Source organism: Azolla caroliniana, unplaced genomic scaffold (genome assembly GCF_043228905.1).
Source record: "Azolla caroliniana isolate FFs.n. ecotype wild unplaced genomic scaffold, voAzoCaro1.0.p SCAF_7, whole genome shotgun sequence".
Lineage (NCBI taxonomy): Eukaryota > Viridiplantae > Streptophyta > Polypodiopsida > Salviniales > Salviniaceae > Azolla > Azolla caroliniana.
The window spans coordinates 13,772,706-13,798,650 of record NW_028230442.1 but is presented as its reverse complement, the minus strand read 5'-3'; the positions used below and the strand labels follow the sequence as shown (position 1 = coordinate 13,798,650).

The 25,945-nt window shown below is 48.2% G+C and overlaps 1 protein-coding gene across 1 annotated transcript; it reads left to right on the top strand.

Moving 5' to 3' along the window:
* The first annotated feature begins 1,406 nt into the window (after positions 1–1,406).
* LOC147862012 (uncharacterized) lies at positions 1,407–25,475 on the top strand. The gene is made up of 6 exons (XM_087323050.1): positions 1,407–1,782; positions 2,340–2,527; positions 21,020–21,255; positions 24,386–24,725; positions 24,823–24,987; positions 25,059–25,475. The coding sequence occupies exons 1-6, from the start codon at positions 1,407–1,409 to the stop codon at positions 25,473–25,475; spliced, it is 1,722 nt and encodes a 573-aa protein (XP_087179176.1).
* Positions 25,476–25,945: the final 470 nt, after the last annotated feature.

Sequence of the window (25,945 nt, the reverse complement as noted above, 5' to 3'; positions counted from 1 at the left end):
TATATTTTCTTTTCATATTCAGTATTTTGTAGGAAGCAAACATATAGAAACCGTGGGCAAAAAACCATGGTTTTAGCTCGTGGTTTCAGCCCATGGTTTTTGCATGGAGAGACCTATAAAAGCCTATAGTTGGGCTTGTGTAAGGAGGCAAGTGATGTAAGTAAAAAAGAAACTTTTAATCAAAGATCAAAGTCAAGGGTTCAATCTCTATCTCAATCTCTCTCTCTCTCTCTTCATCCATCTATCTATCTTCAATACTTTCTCTCTTACGTTGCTAAAAACATTGAATCCTTCTGGTCCAGGACCCCGGTGGTCCCGCTTCATTTCGCGAACACGCGAGGATTTCCTCGACATCTTACTTGGTGAAATGGGAAGTTAAGAGAGATGGAGAACCAACAAGGAGTCTCGGAGCCACGAATCAACCAAGAAGTCGTTGTAGAGCCACAAATCAACGTGGTGCTTCAAATGATTGAAAGAATGATGCAAAGCCAAGAACATGCACTGCTCTTCAACGAATCGATCATGCTATTGACAAGCTTGTAGAGAAAATAGGTCTCTTTGAAGGTAAAAATATAACTAAATTATTACAAGTATATGTTACTGAGATGGGTAGTAAAGGATTAAATCAACACGATGTTCAAATGAATTTTGTGAGGATGGTTGAACTCCCTTTGAGAAATAGAGTCTCTGAACTCGCAACAAGTTCTAATGATTGGGTTGCATTTGAGCAAGCTTTATTAAATGAATACATGCTTGGTGATACAATCCGAGCATCAAGGAGGAGTTTCTTGGATTGGGTGGACAAAGAGGACAAGAAGATTTCGGTGATGGAGTTGTTGAAAGAGTTTGACGATCATTATAATCAATTAACAACGACCGAAAGGACTCTTTTGGAACAAGAGAAGGTCATATTATTCTCGAAGGCATCAGACCGATCCTATTGAGAAAAATTAGTTGTATTCCTTGAAGACTAGACTACACCCACTGGACTTGTGTAAGATTGGAATCGAGTACATGAAGCTTGCAACAGAATCAGCAAAAGAGCCCAATGGTGTGAGGATCTTTCGATTTCCGGAGGTATGAAAGATGAAGTGAAGACAACCATCAGGGAGGATACTGGGAGTCCGTCAACTATTTCCAAGGTACCCGAAATAGTGATGGACGATCTTATCAAAGGTATAAAAGATCTTTCATTACATGTTGCAAAGCTACAAGAAGAAAAATCCTCACAACCCCAAAAAGATTAGGAAAGAAGATGCATATGGTGTGATAGTGTCGACCATTCAAGAGGAGGGTGTGATAACTATCAAGAAGCGATAGAAAGAGGGGTGATATTCTTCAAAGATGGTAAGATTCATTCTTCTGAAACTCGATTACCTCTCCGAACTAACTTTAGAAGAGGTGGTATGAGAAGGATCATCGAAGATGCAGAAATAACTAGGAGACAAGTTGTCTATCAACCTACAACTACAGTCATCCATGTTAGTGGAGGATCTGAATCTGAATTTTGGCTGTGTATTCTGAAAGCTGCAAGAAAGGGTAAAATCGAGTTTGAAAAGTTGAAGTCTGGAGGTGATGTTGTCCGAAGCAAAACTAGTTGGGAAGACCCAGTGGATGGCCTCTCAACTGTCATGAAGGTTGCAACAACCCAAGCCCATGAAGAGATCATCGAAGAGAAACGGAAATGGGCGGAAAATGAAGATAACAAGAAGAGGGAGCTAAGAAGCGCTAAAAAGAGGGAGACAGAAAGTCCAAAAATGGTAAACCTTGACATTGAAAAAGGTAAGGATAAGAAGAGTCCCTCGTTCAAATTATTATCTGATATTGAAGCTTCAACTTATTTAGAAAAAGTATTGGAAGAAAGAATTTTAGATAGCAAAGTAGAACTTTCCTTGAGGGAACTTTTGGGCATAGCGAAAAAAGAATTTCATGATGCAATAATAGATGGATAACCCAGTTGCCGATATGCTCTCAAGAGCGAGGTTTAAAGGTAAAAATACAATGGTAATGACTAATGAAGAAGATGAGAGTTTTGATTTCTTTTCCATAAATTGTAACTTGAAGGGGTCGTGATTTGGGTGTTCATGTTATTCTTCGTGAATCTGAGTACAAGGGGGAGATGTTACAAATTAGAAAATACTTTAGTACTCATGAGAAAGATGGAACATGGTCAAGGGAGCTATTTCATAAAATAAGAAAGAAAGCTTATAAATTTTTTCTTCATGAGGGATATCTTTGGAGACATCCAAAAGTTGTGAAAGGGATTCCGCAAAGAGTGGTTGGAAGAAGGGAAGAGTAACAAAAACTAATATTTGAATTTCATGATACTTTATGGGCAGGTCATCGTGGAGTTTGGACCACCTACTCGAAATTAAAAGAGAAGTTTTTGTGGGTTGGAATGTACAATGATGTTGCAGATTACGTACAATCATGTGAGAACTGCCAAATGTATTCGAATATTCGGCATCGTGATGGGTTGCAACCTACTTATTCTTTATCTCTACATTATAAAAAGGTTGTGGATATTGTAATGATGCATGTGGGGGTTTGGCAAATGAGATATCTTGTATTGGCAAGAGAAGATTTGACAAATCAAGTGGAAGGGCGAACCCTACGCCAAAAAACCACTTCAGTTGTTTGTAAGTTCCTTCTTGAAGATGTGATATGTAGGTATGGGTGCATTGGGAAGATTGTTGCAGACAGAGGAGAACTAGATTCTAACGAAGCTAAACAATTTTTTTCAAGAATGGGAATTTGATTGTCCTTAACTACGGCATATAACCCTGAAGCTAATGGGAAAGTTGAGCGGGACATAGCCCTATAGTAAAAGCTTTGGTGAAAGCTTGTGATGGCAAGATAGCTAACTGGCCTCATCTGTTACCGTATGCACTATGGGCTGACCACACTATTCATAGTTCCGTAATTGGCTTTATGCCATCAGAATTGATACTTGGTCAAACACCAATTATGCCAGTAGAGCGATCGGTATTTTCCTGGGTTGCCTTGCCATGGGCAGATGAAATGAGTCGAGAAGATTTGCTTGCTCTTAGAATAAGACACCTAGAAAGAAGGGATGAAGATGTTCAAATAGCTACAAAAAGGATGAAACAATGTCGACTACGGAACAAAGAAAGATTTGAGAAAACCCATCGCCTTTGACCAAGAAAGCTCCAAGAAGGTGATTGGGTCATAGTTTATGATAGTAGCTTGGATAACCAACATAGTACTTCTCACAAATTTGCCAAAAGATGGTTCGGGCCATATATCATTAGACAAGTGAATAAAAATGCAACGTATTTCCTAACTGAAATGGATGGAGTTGCTTTTGCAGGAAAGTGAATTAAGCTATTCAAGAGAAGGGAAGATCAAAGCACTAACTTCCTCAACGAAGATGACATCCATGAAGCTGAAGAAGGAGACATTCGTTGGCGCATGCCAGAGGATGCGCAGGTCTAGAGGGGGAGGATGTCGTGATATTTCCATGCCACGATGAGAAAATAACCTCTACCAATTTATATGAGCTTATTCAAATGTTTGTAAAAGGTTATATAAAGTGTGAGGCCTCGATGAATAGGAGTGTGTGGGGGCTTAGGTGTCGTGAAGGATTTGCTTCACGATAGAAAAATAAACTAAATTATTGTATTGAATAACATTCGTGAGACTTGAACCCACAACCTCACATACCAAACACAATGCATATACCATTAGGCTAGGACATTCATTCTTTTAAAGTTATATTTTAATGTTCGTACTTATGCCATGTATATTTTCATACATGAAAGCTCGAGTGCATAGGATGTCTATTCTCATTTCAGTCCTATTTACGAAACGCTAGCATATGCATGTGGCCTTCACCCCTTTCACGTTGTCGCGTTGTTACGCACGTACGTGTAGAAAGGGGCGGGACCACGGGGGTCTTGGACCGAGGAGCGAGACAGAGAGAGAGAAAGAGAGAGAAAGATTCACCAACACGTAGAAGCGAGAAAGAGAGAAACATAACGTAACACTTAATTATAATGACAGAGATTACAAACTCTGACAGTTACAACCGACAAAGCGGCGACGGGCCCGACACGGGGACCCTACTCACGCACACCGACGACAGTCACCGACTCAAAGAAACAAAAGGGGAAGGGGAGCGACTCTACTGGAAGCACACGGGCTGTCCACGAAGCAGAGGCAGCGACCTCCCGACACCCGCAAAGAGCGACGATTCGAGTCGAAGAGAGAGAGCTCCGCCTTCCGTTCTGCAGCAACCTCTTTCCTCCTCCTCGCGCGCGATATCCGTTTTCCCTTGTCCTCTTCCCTTTATTCCCTGTCCCCCTGACTGGGATACGCACAATCCCCCCCTAATAAATGCGTGCGGCTTCTTATTTACACCCACCGGTTCGTGTACAAAATGTCAAGTCACGCGTCCATCCGTGTAAGGGCCGGTTTACACGCTTTCTCTCTGATTCCGCCTATGGCCGGTTTTCTTCACGACATCCACCCCCACCAAACCGCGCATCCACCGGTATGCACCAGAGATGGGTAGATATCGAAGAAACCCAGCCTCACTCGTTGCTCTCCGATTCTCCGCCGGACCCGAACTGATCATCGTTGTCGCTCCCGCTCGCAGGCTCCGGCTCGTCTTCGAACCGCTTTTTGAAAGCTTTTATCCGCTTTCCGGCCACCGGCACCACTAACCGTGCCCCGTCGAGTTCCGCGAGGTGGTACGTGCCGTTGCCATTCGCACTCGTCACCATGTAGGGCCCGAACCATCTCCTAGCAAACTTTCGCACCGCCTTGTGCTGATTGTCGAGGTTGTTGTCGTATACCAAGACCCAGTCGCCTTCCTCGATCTTCTTTGGTCGCAACCGGTGTGTCCGATTGAACCGGGTTTTGTTCCGCTCCCTCGCCGCTCGCAGCTTTTCCTTCACCTGTATCATGTCCTCCGGCCTTCGCTCGAGTTGCCGAATCCGCACCGCCAGCAACTCCTCCCGGCTCATTTCGTCCTTCCAATCTACCGCCGCCCACGAAGAAACCGTCCGTTCCACCGGCCTGATCGGCTTTTGTCCATACATTAGTTCCACCGGCATAAACCCTGTCACCGAACTGTGCATAGTCCGGTTCGCCCATAGCGCGTAAGGAAGGAGTCGCGGCCAATTCCCGACCTGCCCACCGCATGCAGGCACCAACGCCTTCACAATCGGTTCGTGCCCACGTTCCACCTTCCCGTTCGCCTCCGGATTGTACGCCGTGGTGAGGGAGAGTTTGACGCCTAGCCAGTCGAATAGCTCCTCGGCCTCCCGCACATCCAGCTCTCCCCGGTCTGCCACGATCCTCCCGACGCACCTGTACCGACACACGACTTCTTCGATCAGGAACCGGCCTACCGTCGCGGTTGTCTTGCTTTGCAGTGCACGGCCTTCCACCTGGTTCGTTAAGTCTTCTCGTGCAAGCACCAGGTATCGCATCTGTCCTACCCCCATCGGCATCGTCACCAAGTCCACCATCCACTTGAAATGGACCGTAGACGGGTAGGTCGGGTGTAGCTCATCCCGGTGTCGGACTACGGAGTGCACCTGACAGCTTTCGCAAGTCGTTACGAACCAATGCACGTCCTGGTATAGCCCCGGCCACCAATACTTCTCCGTCAGCTTCTCGAACGTGGCCCACGTTCCGCGGTGTCCGGCCCATGGGCTCTCGTGGAATGCCGCCAGTAGTTTCCCCTGTTCTTCTTTCTTTGCCACTACTCGGAGTGGGATGCCGCTTCTCTTCTTTGGGTGTTTCCATATGCACCCGTCCCGCAGGAAGAATCGGTACACCTTCCTCCGTATCCGGCTCGCCTCCTCTCTCGCCCATGCTGCGTCCAGCGTCATCGTCCGTAGGAACCTCCCGATTTGGAGCCACTCCCTGTCGTACCTGCTTTCGTCAAATTCGTTAAGCGCCGGAGTGTTCCCTTTCCTTGTCATTACGTTAGCCAACCCGAAGAAGTCCTCGCCGACCTCTTCGTCTTCCGAAACCATGTCGTCTTCGTCGTTGAACCTTGCCCTCGAAAGCATGTCGTCCATGGCGTTGTCCTTTCCGGAGATGTGCCGTATCTCCGGATTCAGGGACTTAATGTACGCTATCCACCGGAGCATTGCTAGGTCCGGCGTCGCGCATCCGGAAACCATGCCGAGTATCGGCAGGCAGTCCGTCTCGATAATCACCTCCGTCCCGATCAGATAATCCTTGTCGGCCTTGACCGCCGAAACGACACCCCAAAGTTCGTGCTTAACTTGGGCGTACCCTCGCTGCTGCTCGTTCAATACCTTCGCCCCGAACTGGATCAGGAATCGTACGCCGACCTTGTCCTCCTGACTGATTACCCACCTGATCCCGGTCGGGCTAGTGTCCACCGTTACGCAGATGGGAACATCCTTGCCGTAAACCGCTTTACGGAGAGCCGGCGCTGCCGTAAGCGCCTCCTTTAGTCTCCGAACCGACTCCGTGTACTCCATCCTCCACTCAAAGCTACGCCCCTTTTTCAATAGTCCGTAGAGGGGTTCCACGACATGTGTGTAGTGCGGGATCCAGATGTGGTAGAACGCGCATGCCCCCAAGAATCTGCGGACCTCCGTGACCGACCCGCAAACGTTCCTCATCGCGGAGATGGCCTCTACCTTTGTCGGAGACGGTTTTCTACCGTAAGGCCCGCACAAGTGTCCGACCACCAAGATTTCCGATTGTCCGAAGGCCGACTTTTCCCCGGAGAAGGTGAGCCTCGCGTGCTCTAGTCTCTACAGCACCTTCTCGCAGTCATCGATGTGGGACACCACAAAAATTCGACATCCGTTCGGCCCGATTGCCTCGTCCCTTTTCTCCACCGGGCATCCCTTGATCGGGATGTCGTCTAAGAACGGCATGGTAATGTTCGGGATACAATCCCTGAGCACTTTGTTCATCGCGTTCACCATGTGAGCCACTGAGTTCGTCCCTCCTTGTGGCAGGGTACACATCCGCACTAGGCCGAGAGGAGTCCGCATCGTCGTAATGTCTCTGCTCTCCACGGCTAGTTGGAACTGATCGTACCCCGAGTACAGATCACCGACAGAATAGATCGACCTTCCAGCGAAGGCCTCTGCGAACTCGTTTATGGTCGGTCCGATCCCTGCATTACGGATGGTCGCCTTGTTGACCGGTTGTAGGTCCTGGATGAAGCGTAGCATGCCGTTCTTCTTCAGCACCGTAAACCACCGATTCGAATACGGGGCACTCGACGGTTCGAGGATGCCCATCTCCACCTTTTGCTTTAGGAGCTCCATCAACTTCGGGATGTGAGATCTTGGCACCGGAATCGGCTTGAGATTCCACGGTACATGCGATACCGTGAAGATCACCATCAGTTCGACAACTGTCAGGTCTACGCACCCGATCTCCTCCGGTGAGAATGCGAAAGCCTTCCCGTGCCTTCCGAGCACTCTCCGAAACCGGTCCTCCTCCGCCGGCAGTAGGAAGCCGCCCCCACCAACCTTGAGCTCCCGTAGCGTTATGTCGGTGAACCGGTGCCCTATGCCAACCAGATTCCGTAAACTTGGGTCCGATGCGACCCCTTTTATCTGCTCCTCGCTGCCCTCCGGCAAGGGTGCCGTGACTGGCCTCATCTTCCAGTCCACAGTCTTGTATTTCGTATCCACGCGGGCCGTCCAATCCGACCCGATCCTTTCCCCGAAGTCCGCGATGACTTCGTACATTCCTATCGATCCTACCGAAACGGTCCGGTCTTCTCTAAGGTCTTCATCGATCACCTTTCGTAGTTCGCCCAAGGTGTCGTCAAAAGAGACCGCCTCCACGGCGCCGCTGATGTCTTCGTCGGGGAAGAGGACTCTACATCCCTTGAGCCGCTCCTCCGCTCGCGTCCTCTCCCGGCCGCTGACGCCGGTTATAGTACAACCTCCGTTGTCGGAGAACCAAAACTTCCTACCCATGGTACAAGTCTTCTTCCATACTGTACATTTGTGGGGTTGTTCCCGAGAGTCCGGACTATCGCGGCCCCACGCCTTGATAGCCCCCTCTAAAAATCCCCTCGGGTTTAGCTGCCAAGGGCCTCACGGTTACGCTCATGGTTTGGTCCGCACTTCCACCGGCTTCTCCGGTTCCGGCTCCGTCGAGAGCCTCTTCCGCTTCACCAAGTCTATGATAGAGTCGTGGAACTCCCTCTTGGCGATTCCCAGCACCTCCCGCAACGACAGCTCCACTTTACTATCGAGGATTCGCTCTTCAAGGACCTTCCGTAGGTCCGTTGCTCTCTCGATTTCGGTGCTCAACCGAAACCCCGCCTGCTGTTGTCTGTCTGGCCGGACTAGCCTCAACACAGGTGTCTACCCGACACTTCTCCAAAGGGGTGGTAAGGATTGGATGCTAGGTTACACGCATAAGATGATTACAATTAAGCACGGACGGCAAACAATACGAGATACAGATAAATACACGACAATTACTATTGTATTACTTCCGTCAAAACACTTTACAAATCATCGGATCCTTTTATAGGCATCCGGCAAGGTTACAATCGGTGCGCTTAGGCAACCGACATCCGAATCGGTTCGGATCCGGATCGGTACAACTGTACCGAATCCGTCCCTCCGAATAATAATTCTACTATTACTTCCTATTATCCGATCCGATTCCGCCTTCCCACTTGTCCTTGCTCTTCTGACCGGCCAACACATGGCACGCCCGTGGGAAAGTGCCTTGCACTTCGAATCCACTCCCGGCCTCAGTCTTCCTCCAAAATATCGAGCACACTTTGCTCGATAGTGTCAAGTGGTGCTTCTTCCTCCTGTTCCTGTTCCTTGCCTGCCTGGTCTCCGACCTCCTGTTGGGTAGGCTGTTCCGTAAAAATTTTCTGCTCCGACTCTGCTTGATTCCGTGGTGCCTGTGCTTCCTCACCGCCTCGTCCGGGTTCTTCCTGTTCTCCCTCCGTTCCTGGCTCTGTTCTGTTATCGGTGTCGCTTTCTCCGGTCTCGACTGGTCGACTTGATATGCCTCCTTCCTCGGCTCTGGTGTCTTCCGGTCTCAGCTCTTCTTCTTCTCCGGCATCGGTCCGCTCCTGCTCTTCTTCAAGTTCGTCTTCAGATATTCCTCGTCGGGGTTGTTCGGTGTCAGTTGGTTCATCTTCAGCCGGTCGCGTTCCCTCACCAATAGTGGTTGGCGTCGTTCTTCCCTTAGCTTCCTGTCGTAACCGGTCCTGCTCGTATCTCTCCAACTCCAACTGAGTTGCGAGCTGCCCGTCATCCAACCTCTCTACCAACCCTCGGATTTCTTTGAGGTGTTCTTCTGCTAAAGTGTAGAAATCCTCCGACAATTCCTCCCGAATGGCGACGATACTTTCTTCATCCATCTTGTAGAACCTGTCACCGGTCTTCTTCCGATTCTCGGCATCCGCTCGGAGTGTCTGCAGCTCGGCTGCCTGTTGTGACCACTCCTTCCATAGCTTTTCCGTACTTTCGTTGATACTTGCCTGAGCTCGGGTACTCCATCCTGAGATGATGAGCTTGATCCGGTCAACTCCTACCTTAGCATGCGCATAAGCTTCCTGCTTTTCCTTCCTTGCCCGTTTTATAATGTCGGCCATTATCTGAGCCTGGGCCTCGTAATCTGCTTTCTGCTTTTCATAGGTACTCTGCAGTTTGCTGATCGTGAAGGTCGATTTTTCCTTTTCTTCATTCCTGATCTTGGTCAGGTCCAGCTTTTCCCGCCTTAGCGCCTCTAATTCCTTCCTTCTCTCCGTTGCTTGGGCTATTTCCACCGACAATGCTTCCTTGTTGGCACTGACCTCATCCATCGCCTTAGCCAGGTCTAATCGGGTCTCTTTGAGCTGCTCTTTCAGCTTCTCTATTTGCCGGTCGTAGTCTGCTGCTCGTTTTTTGTTGTCCGACTCGGCCTGCTTGTGATCTCTGTAGAGACGGTCGAAGTCCTCCGTCTTCTGCTTCAGGCGTCGGGTTGCCTGAGCTCTTAACCGATCGTCCCGGTCCTTCTGTTGTCGGAGTTCTTCCTGCAGTCGTTCTATCTCTTGTTCGGCATGTCGACGTAGTCGGTCCTTCTCCTTCTGCAGCTTCTCTTTTTCTTCTTGCAGTCGGTCATTAGCGGCTCGACCTTTCCGGAGGCCTTCTTCCATTTTTCGTCTGTCATCCTCCACCGCTTTCCGCTGCTCCCTTTCTCTTTCCCTTAATGCCTCCTGAGCTTGTAACTCCTCTCGTAAGGTTTCTATTATTTTTTCGGTCTCAGGGCCGGTTTGCAAGGCTACCGGTTCCGGTTCCGGTTCTGGTTGCTTCCTTGTTGTCCCGACCGGCTCAGTGACAGCTTTTGCTTGTTGAATTCCTTCCCTTGCCTGCAACAGCTCCCCTTGCATTTCCTCGATCTGTGTTCGGAGCGCGACCAACTCTTGCGTTGTTGTATGCGTCAGCTGTTGCCGACACGTTTCTTCTTTCTCTAACTGGTCCGCTACTCCCGATAACTGCTCCGAAAGCCATCTCAGCCATTGTGGCTTTGTTCTTCCGATTTCGGGGTGGCCTTGCTCACTTAAGCCAGGCTGATTTTCCGGCCTCTTCTCTGGCTCCGGCTCCGGCGCTCGTTCCTTCTTCTTCTCTGGGATGACCGGTTTTCTGAAGTCCGGCCCAACCGGTGTCGGTGCTGCTTCCCTGGGTACCGGTTCCGGTGCTATTTCCGCCTCGGCTACTGGAGATGGTCCTTGCGCCCTCTGCTGAGTTCTGTCCACTGGTGGAGCCGGTCCTTTCGCCCGTTTCTCCCGACCTTGTCTTGTTGGGAGTCTTACCAGTGGTTCGGATGAGTCTTCTGTTTCAGTTTCCTCCTCCGGTTCGGGTACCAGACGGACCTTTTGTCTAGAGACCTCTGGTTCCGGTTCCGGCCGTCGCAGCGTTATATGGATTGGTTTGCGCGCTACCGGTTCCTCCTCAGCCGCTTTCCCTTTGCCTTTACCTGCCGGTTTTGCCTTTGTGGCCGGTTCCTGTTGCTGTCGGGATGGTCCTTCCCCCTGCTGTTCTGCTTCTTGCGGGGTCCATCCGGGGGTGTGTTTCTCCAAGATCTGTCGGCGCTTTGTGACCTTTTTCGGCGTCGTCTCCTGCCGACCTCTTTTCTTTTGTGTGATGGGGAGTACCGGTGGGACTAACACCGTTAGCCATTGTGCTATCCCGGCCCATGGCTTTTTTCCTTCCACCAGATTTTTGATGGCCTCCTTCAATCCTTCGGTTATGAAATGGAGCCAGTCTATTTGTAAGCCCTCGTACGCTGCTATCAAGAATGCTGCCCGATACTTGGCTATGGCTGGGGGACGGGGATTCACGAATCCGTATTCCATCATAGCGCGGGCCACTTCTCCGAACAGCAGGTTCTCTCCGCCCTGCGTTCGGTACGCCTTGCTGCTGATAGAGTATTCCCCGAAATATTCGAACAGGATTTCACTGGAAGGGTTTTCGATTGTTTGCAGTCCTCCTGCTTTGATTCCCGTGAGTGCCTGCACCGCTCCTTCCGTGACTTCTGATATATCGATCGATGCTGCCGCCTGCTCTGGTTCTGCGTGTGGTGGAGCGTCGGCGATCCGCAGCAAGCCTTTCAAGCCGTTCTCCCTCATCCATTGGCGTGCCTCTTCCGACAGTACCATTGCTTCGAATTCTTCGTCTGCTGCCTAGTGTTCGGGATCGCGCTGTGTGTGCTCTGTGCGTCGGGTCGCTCTTCTGTGCTTCTGCGCCTGTATGTAGGAAAATTCGTAAAACGTGAGCCCTTCGCAGGCCTGTGTCTTATATAGTGGGTTGTGCCTCGAGCCGTCCTTTTTCGTTTCCCGCGCATGTTCCTCTCCCGCCATAATTAGTATGTCCTTTCTTGTTTGCCGCGTGTGAGTGCCCACGTTCCCTGCTTTAAATAGCAAGTCCGCACACGTCCTTCTTTAATGCATGGCGCCTCTTCGTTGCATGGTGGCGCTCCCACCTCTTCTGATCTCCCCGTCATTGCGATGATTCGCGTCGATTCTGCCCACGTCTTTTTCTTTTCTTTTCTTTTCTTTTCTTTTTGCCTGGACCACGTCATTTGCTGGTCCCCCCCACTTTGTTCGGGTCGGTTCGTGTGGATACCGGATCCTTCTGTCGGTTTTCCGGGATGGTCCTCGTCAATATCGGTGTCGGTTCTTCCTCGCTCCGAATGTCTTCAGCAGCGTCTGTCGGTGTCGGTTCTTCCTCTTGCCGGATTTCCGGGTTTCACTTGAACGGGTTGGCTGGCATATTTCCTTTATACGTCTTTAGCCGAAATCCATTTGCCCACTTGCCGATGACCTCTCCAGACAACGTGCGGAGCTGATACGACCCATTGTACTCCTTGGTGATCCAGAACGGTCCGGTCCATCGAAACCGCAACTTTCCCGGCATGTTCCCCATCCTTGTCTGGAATAGTAGCACCGGTTTCCCGACTTCGAACTCCTTTTCATTGCCACGCTGGTGTCGGTCCACGAAGGCTTTTCTCCTCCTTTGCTCCAGTTCGAGTTGTAGTAAGTTGGCTATTCGGTTTTCCTCTAATTCCAACAACGTTGCTAGTCCGATTCGTTCAGACTCGTTCTCACTTAAGCGCTCCTTTACCTGAATCCGTAAGCTGGGGATCTGGAACTCTACCGGCATGACCGCTTCTAACCCGAATGCTAGTCGGAACGGGGTTGTCCGGATGCTGTTTTTGTACGTTGTTCGGTACGCCCATAGCGCGCTTTGCAATTTCGTATCCCAGTCGGTCCGGTTCTCGTTGACGATTTTTCGTAGGATGTTCTGCAGAGTTTTGTTCGTTGATTCCGCTAGTCCATTGGCTTGAGGGTAGTAGGGTGTACTCTTTTTATGTACCACCGCGTAAAATGACGTCAGGCTTTCTACTACCTGCCCGAGAAAATGTCCTCCTTGGTCACTTATAAGCTCGATCGGGCATCCATACCGGCACCATATGCATTCGTACAGAAACTTTGCCGTGGAAGCGGCCGTGTTGTCCCGTAAGGCCTTTGCTTCTACCCATTTGGTGCAATAGTCGGTCGCCACTATGACATACCGATTTCCGGTTCGCATTGCCGGTGGTTTGAAGGGACCGACAAAGTCCAACCCCCACTTTTGAAACGGTTCTAAGGGCAAGACCGGGTGGTGTGGCATCCGGGCCTGCTCTGTGGTTTGGCCCAGTCGTTGACACAAATCGCATTCTCTGCTATACTTCACGGCATCTTTTAGGGTGGTCGGCCACCACAGTCCGCTCTGCCATATTTTCCGAGCGGTTGCGTCGCCGGCATAATGCCCGCCGGCAATTCCACAGTGGGCTTCCCTGAGGATTAGATCCTTCTCATCGCTCCGCACTGCTCGCCTCCATATGCCATCTGCCCCCTTGTGATAGAGGGTGTCTCCAACCAAGCAGAAATGTCTACTTCTTACTGCTACCCTTTTCCTTTCATCGCGGTCCATGTTGTCCGGGGGAACTCCGGTGCTCAGGAACTGGTGCATCTCAGTTAGCCATGTGTCTTCGTCGGCTACCGTTGTATCCGTTGCCGGTTTCGTCGTGATCCGGAACAATTCGGCGTCGGGAAACTCATCCTGGACGCCGTCCCCTGCTTCTCCGGATTCAAGTCTGCTTAGATAGTCCGCTACCGCATGCTGCGCCCCGGGTCGGTGGAAAATGTCGAATTCAAATTCCTGTAGTAGCAGTGTCCACCGTGCAATTTTTCCCATCAGGGATGCCTTCGAGACCAGGTAGAGTAGTGCCGAATGGTCGACATGGAAGGAAAACTTCCTTCCGAGCAGATAGTGCCTGTACTTTGTGACACTATACACCATTCCCAATGCCTCGCGTTCCGTCGTAGAGTAATTCCGTTCGGCTTTTGAGAGTTTCCGGCTTGCGTAGTACACCGGTCGGTACCATTTCGGCTCTGTGAGTTGCATCAGAACGCTGCCGATTGCTACGTCCGACGCATCGACGAAGACGTGAAAACTTTTACTCCAATCCGGCGGTTGCACCACCGGAGCTTGCGACAGCATGACCTTCAACGCTTTGTAGGCTTCCTCCTCCGTCTCTGCCCATAGGAAGGGTACCCTATGTACGGCGGTATGTAACGGTGTAGCGAAGTCCGCGAGGTGCCGTATCATCCGGCTATGCCACCTTATTTGGCCCAGGAACCGGCTTAAAGCCTTTGCGTTACTTGGTGCTGGTGCATCGAGAATCGCCTTGACTTTATCCGGATCTACCGCGATTCCTTCCTTACTCACCACGTGCCCTAGCAAGTTGCCGCTTGCCACTCCAAAGACGCACTTGGCCGGATTCAGGCTCAATCGGTACTCGCGGCACTTCTCCAAGCACAGCCGGAGGTGATCGAGATGCTCTCCGTGCCGGCTGTAGACCGCGAAATCGTCAAGGAAGACCTGCATAAAACCGGGGATATATTCCCCGAAAATTTCCATTATTATCCTTTGAAAGGTCGCTGGAGCCGTCTTTAGTCCGAACATCATCACGACCGCGACGAACACTCCCCATTCCGTCACGAACGCTGTCTTCTCTTGGTCGGCCGGGTTCATTCGTATTTGGTTGTAGCCGCTAAATCCATCCAAGAAGCTGTAAACTTCGTGCCCGGCTACTGCATCTAACACCCCGTCCGTAAATGGTAGTGGAAACGCATCGGTCACTATTGCGGCATTTAGTTTTCGGTAGTCCACGCATACCCGGATTTTTCCGTTCTTTTTCGGGACCACCACTATCGGACTCAGCTAGGTTGCCTGCTTGACCGGTCGGATAAATCCGACCCGGAGGAGCTTATCAATTTCCTCCTTCACCTTTGCCGCATAATTCGGATTCATCCGGTACCTGCGTTGAGCAATCGGTTTCGCGTCCGTACTTAGGTGAATTTGGTGCTGATAGAGTTGGGGGTCCAGCCCTCGCATGTCTTCGTACGACCACGCGAACACATCCTTGAAGTCTGTTAACAATGCTACCATTGCCTTCTTTTCTTCCTTCGGCAATTCCTTTGCAACATTTACTGGTCGGGGCTTGTCTGCTGTGCCGAGGTCCACCTCCTCGAGTTGGGATGCTTTTACCCTCTGGGATATCGTCATTTCCCTCTCTAGGGATTCCTGCGCTTGTCGTAGTTCCCGGATCGCCGCTTGGTCCGGTTCTTCCGGCGTCGTAATGTACGGTTCTACTGCCACCGTAATATCCACCTCAAATAGTGGGACGATTCGTGGGTGTTCCTCTAGGTACCACTCGACTTCCTCGTCCGGTAATCCCTCCAACATGTTAATGCTTTCCGCATACAATGGAGTTGCTTCCTTACTGGTGATCACCCATGGTTGCGTCGTTACTCGTACCTTTGTTTTCCCTCGCCGGAATGTGATCATGTTCTTTTGTCAGTTCTGCTTGATATGCGCCGTTCGCAGCCATGGTCGTCCTAGCAGTAGGGGGTACGCGCCTTGTACATTCAGCTGCAGCACCACGGCCGATATCCGGAATACGTGGCCTCCGATCGTGATTTCCAAATCCCGGATAAGCCCGGTCGGTCGGACTGAGCTAGTATCCGCCATGCGTAACCAGAAGGGGCATGGTTCCCATTCCCGGATGCCCAGGTCATTGCATGTCTGTTGGCTGATGACATTTACCCCGGAGCCTCCGTCAATAATCGTTCCAGCAATTTCCTTTCCTTTCACGATTGTCGTGATTGCCGGGCTACTTGTATCGACCACCGCTGGTCCTTCCTCCGGGTTGGAGAAGAATGCCGGTGCTGGCGTCGGCTTCGGTTTTCTGACAGATGCCTATAGGTCTGTCGTAAATCGTGGCACTAACTGTAGTAGTCGTGCTAACGGCAGCACGATTTGATAGTCCTGTAGCGCTTGCCACGTCGGGTTCTCGCCTGGCTGTATGATTTCTTCGTCTTTTGGCATATTTTGGTCTCTTACTTCTGCCGCATTCTGTTCATTGGCCTCCTTGATCCATTGTGTCGCCTGTTTTCTGATTGCCTCCTGGGCCTCCCACTCGGCGGTCTTTCTCTTTGACCGGGTTGTGACCTGCTGTACTTCTGTTATTTCGGCTGTAACCATGTTGACTTCCGGCTGCTTGTCATAGCTTTTGCTTGGGCATTGGTTACTATAGTGGCCTTCCTTGCGGCAGTAATAACAGTACACCTTGTGACTATTGCTCGTTTCTCCTTTGTCCCCGGTTTGGAGGGTGGGTATGCTCCGGCGGTCGTCTTCGGTTTTTCGGTTATCCGGTACCGATACCGGGTTGTCATTCCTTGCTGCCTCCCGACGTTCCTCTCTTCGGAAAAATCCACGCTTCTGATTCCGTCGGAAATTTCGGTTCCCTTGTCGCCTCTCTTCTCCGCGTCGGTCGTATTCCGGGGCTCCGTTTCGGTCGTACCGGTCCCGGGGGTAGCTTTCTTTACGTCTCTCCTCTCGGTCATAGTTGTCGCGTCTTCTATCAGCGTATCCTTGTCGCCTCTCCTCTCCGCGTCTGTCGTCTTCCGGGGATTCGTCTCTGTCATACCGGTCCCGGGGGTAGCTATCTCTGCGTCTCTCCTCTCGGTCATAGTTGTCGCGTCTTCTATCAGCATATCTGTTACCGCGTTCGCGTTGGTAGCGGTCGTCTCTCCGGAATCGATCCTCGTCCGGGTTCTGATTGCGCGGTTCTATGTGTCGAACCGGTGCTGCCTGCCGATTTAACAGGTTGTATTCGCATCGGTCCGTTGTATGGGATCGAGAGTTGCAGATCACACATTGTGTCCGCAGGGTGCAGTCTACTGTTGAGTGCCCCGAATTTAGGCATGTTGTACATTGTAAGGCCTGTCGGAACCTCAGGTCTTCCTCTTTTGGGAGTGCCCGGTGTAACATCCCCATCGACAAGAAGGGGCTAGTCTTGTCCATTTCTAAAACCCGATCAATAACTTGGTCCATTGTGCTGGTTTGGAAATCAAGGACTCCGCACATTGTTCGAAGTGGCTCTTTCAGTGCGGCCAGAAAGACTGCTTTGGCTTCGTCTTCGGGTGGTGCTCTTGTCAGTTGGCTGTGCAGGGTCTGGAACCGAATGATGAATTGGGGCATAGTCTCGTTTTCTTCCTGCCGGGTGGTGTAGAAATGCCCGACCAATTCCCTTCGCTCAAATTGTCTGTGAAAAAACCTGAGGAATCTGGCCTTCAAGGCATCGAATGTGGCAAAGGTGCCTGGTAAGTGCTTTGCGTGCCATTGGGCAGCCGGTCCTTCTAAGGTTATGCCGAATTCGGCGATTTTGGATCGTTCGGCTTCGGGCTCCGTCAGTCTTTGGGAGATATGGTTGGCTTCCCATGTTTGGAGGAATGCGTACACGTGTGCCTCCGCGTCGGCCTCATCCCGGTACTTTGGGTATGGGTACGGCATCGTGTCGTCCAACTGACTCTCCTGTTCCCTATCCGTTGTTGGCGTTGGTGTGAGAACCTTTGGTTCCTCCGCGGGTGTTGCCGGTGTCCGGTCCGTTGGTTCCTCCGCGGGTGTTGTCGATATCCGGTCAGCCTTCCTCGGCGGTTGCCGGTCACCGAATTCCAGGGTTATTTCTTCCTCTGGCGCCGGTGTTACTGAGTCCTCCGACCCCTCGTCCTCCCGGTCGTTTGGTGTGTCGTGGCTGCTTTTATACCGGGATGCAACGCTTCCGTCGCTTTCCGACTCCGCCTCAACTGTTGCGAATGCTTCCGAGTCCCCGTCGCCCGCGGCGAGCGTCTGCAGTATCGTTTCCGCCTCTTGCAGGCTTGTTATGCTACTGCCTTCGTCGGGGATTTGCAGAACCCAGAACTGTAGTGCTTCTTCTGCGACTCTCTGAAGAGTTTTGGAGAATGACCGATCCCGCCGGATCTCGTCGACGGCTTGCTGCAGGGCTTCCCGTCGTTGCTCGCGTTCGGTGTATCATCTCCCTCGTTCGGTGATGTGGTCGTCGTTTGGTCTAGACATCCATCCCCCGGTTGTCCTTTGCACTTTGCAGGAATCGTGGTCGCCAAAATAATGTTGTCTGTCTGGCCGGACTAGCCTCAACACAGGTGTCTACCCGACACTTCTCCAAAGGGGTGGTAAGGATTGGATGCTAGGTTACACGCGTAAGATGATTACACTAAGCACAGACGGTAAAACAATACAAAGATAAAGATAAACACGCAACAAATACACGGACGGCAAACAATACAAGATACAGATAAATACACGACAATTACTATTGTATTACTTCCGTCAAAACACTTTACAAATCATCGGATCCTTTTATAGGCATCCGGCAAGGTTACAATCGGTGCGCTTAGGCAACCGACATCCGAATCGGTTCAGATCTGGATCGGTACAACTGTACCGAATCCGTCCCTCCGAATAATAATTCTACTATTACTTCCTATTATCCGATCCGATTCCGCCTTCCCACTTGTCCTTGCTCTTCTGACCGGCCAACACCTGCTTCTTCCCATCTGGCACACCTGGGTTGCTGACACCGGTCGGTTTCGGCCTGAACCGGGTCTCATACCTCGAGGGCCCAACCCCTCCGGCCTTTCCTTCCCATTTGTCCTCCACCAGAACCTCGTAGTTCTGGCAAGTGGCTTCTACGAAGCCCGTTTTCTCTTCCACCGGATCGTCCCAACTGGTGACCTCCTGAACCCGCTATTCCACGCGGTCCGCCTCTTCCTTCCTCAACCGAACTCCGGAGAGGCCTTCTAGCACTAGCGGCCAGAATCCGGAGTCCTTCGCCTTCCGGGTCTCATCACCCCCGACCCAAATTCCCGCCGACACTGAGTAGTTAACGGCTTCGACTTGCCGTGTCGCGGCCTCTTCCATCAACCTCTTCATTCCACCGCGCCCCGTATTCAGTTCCAGGGCTCTCCGGTTCTCGCTCGCGTGCACCCGCCCGTTCCAGAGGTACACCACGTTGGTCCTGAGCGCGTCGGCGAAATCCGCGCAGTCCTTCCGAATGTGACCGATCGCGTCACACCACATGCACCACTGCCCAGCCGGCGGCCTCCGGTCGCGAGGTTGTTCACCGTTGTCTCTCCGGGCCTGTGCGATCTGTAGGTCGCGCACCATCTATGTTAGCTCCTCCGGATGGGCCTCTGACCACATCGTTCGATGCCGACCCCGACTCCGGCCAAATTCGGGTCTCTTCCTTCCTCCCAGCCGGCACCGAAACCGGCTCCTCGAGCCTCCTCCCCGGGACCAGCCCCGACCCCGCCGTGCTTCCGTCGCTCCAATCGCGCCGTTTGTCGAAACGATTGCAAACCCGTTTTACCACGGCCCAGTCCGTCGTGAGCCCTTCGTCTGTTTCCAATAGGGGCCCCACCTTTTCCCTGTCAAGCGCATCCATCGAGTTAACAAACAGTAGTACTCGACTTGTTTCGAGCACCGTCTGGTCCAGCGTCAACATCAGCGCGAACCGTTTTTCGAACTCCTGGAGGAGCACCGACGTGTTCCTCCCTTTTCCGGGGCTTTCCACCCACGCCATGAAGTCCCGCCTCGACAGCCGGAGCGAGTCGTCAAACCTGTACTTCTCGAGGAGCTGCAGCTCGAACTCCTCCCAAGTCTGGCATCCGGCCAACACCTCGAGCACCTCCGCATGGATGCCCAGCGTCACCACCCGAGGGAATCCGGACAGCCGCCTGTCCACCGGGATATCCCTCATGATCATTTCGGCCCGGTAAGCCTCGAAATAACTTGTGGCGTCTTTCCCTCCGAAACGGCCTATAGAGCCGACGATCGATTCAATGGCTCTGTCGAGGGTACCCGTTCCCTCACGAGCGCTCACTAGCCGGTCGACGGCCACTGCCATTGCCTCTGCTAGCTCCGATCTCCTCATCTTTCGACTCCTTTGCCGCCCTTTCACGTCGGGTTCACCAAAGATGTCGCGTTGTTACGCGCGTACGTGTAGAAAGGGGCGGGACCACAGGGGTCTTGGACTGAGGAGCGAGAGAGAGAGAGAGACAGAGAGAGAGAAAGATTCACCAATACGTAGAAGCGAGAAAGAGAGAAACATAACGTAACACTTAATTATAATGACAGAGATTACAAACTCTGATAGTTACAACCGATAAAGCAGCAACGGGCCCGACACGGGGACCCTACTCACGCACACCGACAACAGTCACCGACTCAAGGAAACAAAAGGGGAAGGGGAGCGACTCTACTGGAAGCACGGGCTATCCATGAAGCAGAAGCAGCGACCTCCTAACACCCGCAGAGAGCGACGATTCGAGTCAAAGAGAGAGAGCTCCGCCTTCCGTTCTGCAGCAACCTCCTTCCTCCTCCTCGCGCGCGATATTCGTTTTCCCTTGTCCTCTTCCCTTTATTCCTTGTCCCCCTGACCGGGATACGCACAATCCCCCCCTAATAAATGCGTGCGGCTTCATATTTACACCCACCGGTTCGTGTACAAAATGTCAAGTCACGCGTCCATCCGTGTAAGGGCCGGTTTACGCGCTTTCTCTCCGATTCCGCCTATGGCCGGTTTTCTTCACGACAACGTGCACCTTCTCGATTTCGTTCATTGCACACAATTTTCACACCATTGCCGAAAATCTTCACGACACCGATCTCGTGTTATGGGTGTAGAGAAATGAATCATCAATCCACTAGAAAAGGAATATGTTTAAATACACAAGTCTTATACACAGAAAACACTGGACACAGATTTAACGCGGAAACCCTAAAGTGGGAGAAAACCATGGAGAACGGAGTTTCACTATACAATGGATATACAACATCAAGATCAAAGTACAACACTCTCTGCACTGAGTGTATTAACCATGCGGGGCTCTTGGCGTATGCAGCGTTGTTTACGTACGCGTATTTAACGTATCAATACGTATAATACCTTCTTATTTGTATAGTACGTACCATACGTCAAAGTTGTTCATTCAAATGTCATATACATTCGTCTAATACGGTATTTAACGTACCTTTAAAAAAATACGTATAGTACGTATTTATAGAAAATGTGAGTAAAACCCTAAAGAAAGCAAAAGAAAAGAACAACTTTAGTAAAATAGAAGGAAGAAAGAAAGACAGACAGAATAGACTTAGAAGAAGAACAAGAAGAAGAAGAAGAAGAAGAAGCACTAGAAGAAGAAGAAGAAGAAGCAGAAAAAGAAGAAGAAGAAGAAGAAGAAGAAGAAGAAGAAGAAGCACTAGAAGAAGAAGAAGAAGAAGCACAACAACAACAACAAGAAGAAGAAGAAGAAGAAGAAGAAGAACAACAACAACAACAACAAGAAAATAAAATCAGGTTAGTGAATATGTTTCTTTCTTTTATTTTTTATGATTAAGTATACCTCCCATTTTGTTGTATTCCAATGTCAAGTTGTATGATAATACCAAATGACAAGGGAGATTTAATTTTTAGTTGATCTAGTTTACGTATGCTTGTGTCCAGCAATCTATCTATTCCACAATAATGCATCTATACAAGTAACAAATTGGTAGACAATTGTAATTGACATGCAATAAAACTCTCCTCTTTGCAAGTGTTGAGATCAAATATTATAGGAACCATGTGTTGAAACTCAAACATGTATGTATACATGTAGACAATGTGTTCAAAATCTTTCACAATTTGTAGCATTAGCTAATCCTTTGCTTATTGATTTTAGTGGTTGTATCCCATTTGAATTCATTTCAGAAATTGATCATTCTAATTTACTTTCCATGTTACTATAAATGACATTGATTTCCAGAAACATTGAAGATCTCAATTTCGTGTCATGGGAAAAGTGCTTGGTCCTTTTTTAATGATGTCCCATTTTTTATCATTTGCAATGCATATTTATTTTTGTTAACAACTACTCATTTTTTGGAATATCATGGTTTTGGTTGTCTGCTTTTGAATGTGATGGGTATGAATAAATGTGCACTTGCTAGAACCCTCTCAATACAGCCTCCATATACATGGATTGTCCTTTATCTGTAGGCCCTAATAAACCGCACACTTTTAGGACATGGGCAATGTATATGCATCCGGAAAGATTCCATCAACTTGCATTTTATCGAAAGAATCTAATGCTTTCTCAGTAGTTCTATACTCAACAAACCCTCTAATGAGAGCATTCCTTTAAGACACAAGAAAAGGTGAAAGTGTTTGGTAGTAATAAGTATCCCCTCATCTTGTATCTTTTCAAAGCTTTTCAGTGCATCCTCAACGGGTCCATGCTCAGCATATCATGCAATCAATGTTGTCCATAATACCACATCTCGGTTGGACATTCAGTTGAAAACATTTTGCACTTCCACTATAGATCCACATTTGACATACATATCTAGCAAAGCACTATGAATAAATAGATCTTCATCGAACCCTTTCTGTACATCTTCAAGATGGATTTCTTGACCAAATTCTACTTCCCTTTTGGCTTCCAAACTTGTTGAATTTTTTGCTTTTATGCATGTCGTTATTACGTTAAGCATTAAGGCTCTTTAGTTAAGTTATGGTAATTTTTGCTTCCTTTTTAGCTTCCAAAAGAGTTGAATTTTCTGTTTTTATACATTTCCTTAATTGTAACATTTTCTTGTATTTGCTTTCTATGAATAAAAGATACTCTTGAGTATCCTGTAGTTGCTTATTTAAAGTAGTATAATCCTCATCCTCCCTGAAGATTGATCTATTCAAAGCTTTCAGTTCTTCGATTTGCTTTAATGCATTCATATAATCTTGCTCCTCTTTTTGTGCATTATTTTCCATTTTCAATATCTCAATTTTATTGATTTGTAGAAAATAAAGAAGGAAAATGTTGCCCATTAAGAACAAATATCGGGATACATGTTGCCTCAATGTCGTAAGAAGTCAAACAGGAAATAGGAGTTGGAACTGTAAATTTTGCAACAAACATATGCATGGGTCAGCAACACGAATGATTGCTCATTTAATTGGAAAACCTAGCCATGGAGTAACGAAATGTACCAATGTCCCCAAGGAAATGTTGATTGACCTTACAACTTTGTATGGTAATTGTGGAAGCCAAGCAATTGGCGAAGAAGAAGATATAGTAGCAGAGATCGACTCATTCAACATGCCTGAACAAGGTATAGACACAAGCCTACAATAGGTGTCTTGATTACTAATGTTTAAACAATTGTAAATTATTTATCTTGAATTTTTTTTTCTTTTAGGTGTTTCTACCTCATGCTCGTCTACCTTTGTTGATGAAAGTCAAAGCATGTCATGTATGGGTGGTGGTAGTCGCCAACCATATCCACTAGCAATTATAGTGAAACAACAACCGTTGCGTAAAGGACATGTGTTACAAATGCAAAGGAAACAACATGCAAACGTTATGGAGGTGAGATGTATCATTGAAGCAAATTTGTCATTTAATCTATTAAAAACACCATGTTGGCGGAACATGTTAGAAGCTTTCTCTACAATTGGAGAGAAACATAATGGAGTCACAGATAATTACATGAGGACGAAAGGCTTGAAAAATGAGGTTATATCCTTGCAAGCAAAGTTAGAAAGGGTAAAAGGATTATGGCCCAAATATGGTTGTTCTATATTAACAAATGGATGGGTTGATGTTTCTCATAGGCAACTTGTAAATGTCCTCGTATCATCTTGTTATGGGACAATGTTCCTCAAGTCCATTGATTGTAGTCATGCTAATACAACACCAACAGTTGATAGCTCTTGGTTAGCTCAAAGAATTTCAGAGGCAATTAGAGAAGTTGGTAAGGAAAATGTGGTCCAAGTCATTTCAGACAATGCATCTAGTTGTGTCCGCATGGGGTCTTTGCTAGAATCAGAGTTCCCTAATATTGTTTGGACTCCATGTGCAACCCATTCTTTGGATCTACTTTTGGAGGACATTGGTCAGCTGCCTTGGATGAAAAGTATTATGTTGAATGCAAATAATATTGTACGTTTTTTTTGCAAGAAGAGGAATGCTAGGAAAAAAATTTCTGCTCACAGTAACCTCGCCATCTTGAGACCTTCTAAGACAAGGTTTGGTGTGATGTACCTTGTCATACAACGTTTGCTCAAAGTTTGGTATCCTCTTGAGCAAACAGTGGTGAGTGACATGTGGAGGTCTTGGTCAGATTGCAATAAGCCAGATGCCATGAATGTAAAGAACTACATCCTTGATCCTACAACTGAGTCCTCGTTTCAAGTTGTTTTGACCCTAATGGCACCATTGTATAGTGTTTTACGACTTACTGATAGGGAGGGATCCACTATTGGTTTGTTATATGAGTTTATGCGAAGAAGCAAAGATGTTTTAGCAAAAGGAGTGGAAGAAAACATCCCCCACAAATCCAAGTAAATTTCATATTTATTTTAATTTTTTATGGTTTCCTAGCATTAAACCTCCAAATGTTTTCTCATGTTTTAAGATCAGATCATTTTGTAATTACTAATACCCTTTTAGGTACGAAGATGTTTTGAAGTTATTTGACATACGATGGAAATGGTTCAAGAGGCCGATCCACCTTGTAGCTCATTTGCTACATCCGATGTGGAGAGAGGAGGCTACATTTATTAACCCCGAGTTAATGGATGCATGGATGAGCTATACAGAAAAATGGTACTCGACACTTGAATGTGATATCTTATTTCGTGAATTGCATGAATATCGAAATGGTACAGGGACATTTAGCTATGCATTAGCACGTGAAGAGATATCTATGATGACGCCAGTCACATGGTGGGAAAATTTTGGTGGAAGAACTCCAAAGCTCCAAGCATTAGCTGTCCGCATATTATCCCAAGTGTCAAGTTTTGAAAAAATGATCAATTTTATAGTTAAGTTCTAAAATACTGCACTTTTGTGTACTACCTTTTATTTCATATCTTGTTTTCTATTAGGATTGCTCTTCTGGGGCAGCAGAAAGGAATTGGAATGCACATGCTCTCGCACATACAAAAAATAGAAACAGACTAAAGGTAGCACAACTTGAACGATTGGTATATGTGCGAGAGAACTTAAGGCTAGTTCACAAGTTTGAGATTGTGAATGCATCTCCAATGCAGGTATTGTTTTATTCACTTCTTATAATTTACATTCCTCAAATTTCGTTAAGCTTTTATAAACTTGTTTGCAGGTGAATCCAAATGAGATAGATGTCTCTAAGACTCCTGATATTCCATCTATTAGCCACGAGAATGATATGGATAGAGAATTCTATGAAACTTATTTTCAAGAAACAATGAGCATGAGAAGAAGGACAAGGAGCATGACAAGATCACATACGACAACATCAAGCGATGGAGTCCCTATTGATCGAATACGGAGGCAGAGGCCAAGAAGAGATGATGAGCGGTCTTCTTGTAATAGGAGAATAACAAGATCAAGTACATTTGCTTCTTTACCACCAAATGATCAAGATAATGTCAATGGAATAGAAGAAGCAATTCATACAAATTATGATGATCTTACTGACGAAGAACCTATGTTGATGTCATCAACTAACACTGAATCTGATGATGAAGATGGTGATTGTGATGAGGATGAGATCTAATGACTAATATTTCTGATTTCTATACATTATTACTAAGCTCAATAGCCATATGTTACTTTTCTTTGATCTAAGCCCATTTTGATACATTGGAGTCTTGGACATAGTTCAAGTTATGTGTTCTTAGAAGTCAAATATCTGATGTTATGTGTTGTTAAGGTTTTTTTCTAAATTTTGTTCCTACAATGCATTCTATTTCTTTGACAAAATGCAATGTAAGTGCATCTCAAATATTTGATGTTATGTGTTCTGAAGGTTTTTTCCAAATCAAAAGATGTGGTCTTTTCTTCAATAGGTATGTTGCACTTCTTGTCAAAGTGTTGTTTTTGTCAAAAGTACGATTTTTTTTGTAGAATTTTAGCTTGTCATGACTCATCATGTGAATTCCCTCAATCATGTGAGGGATATACAGTTTTTGCTTCGTGGCCTTGGATGTTGTTGTAAATGCCCAACAAGTTTGGGTTTTTTTTTAC

Excerpts from the sequence above, each read along its gene's own strand:
- LOC147862012 (XM_087323050.1), top strand. The coding sequence starts at position 1,407 with ATGAGAAGGATCATCGAAGATGCAGAAATAACTAGGAGACAAGTTGTC. Across the intron at positions 1,783-2,339 it reads AAACCTTGACATTGAAAAAG|GTCATCGTGGAGTTTGGACC; the intron begins GTAAGGATAAGA and ends CTTTATGGGCAG. Across the intron at positions 24,988-25,058 it reads TGAATGCATCTCCAATGCAG|GTGAATCCAAATGAGATAGA; the intron begins GTATTGTTTTAT and ends ACTTGTTTGCAG.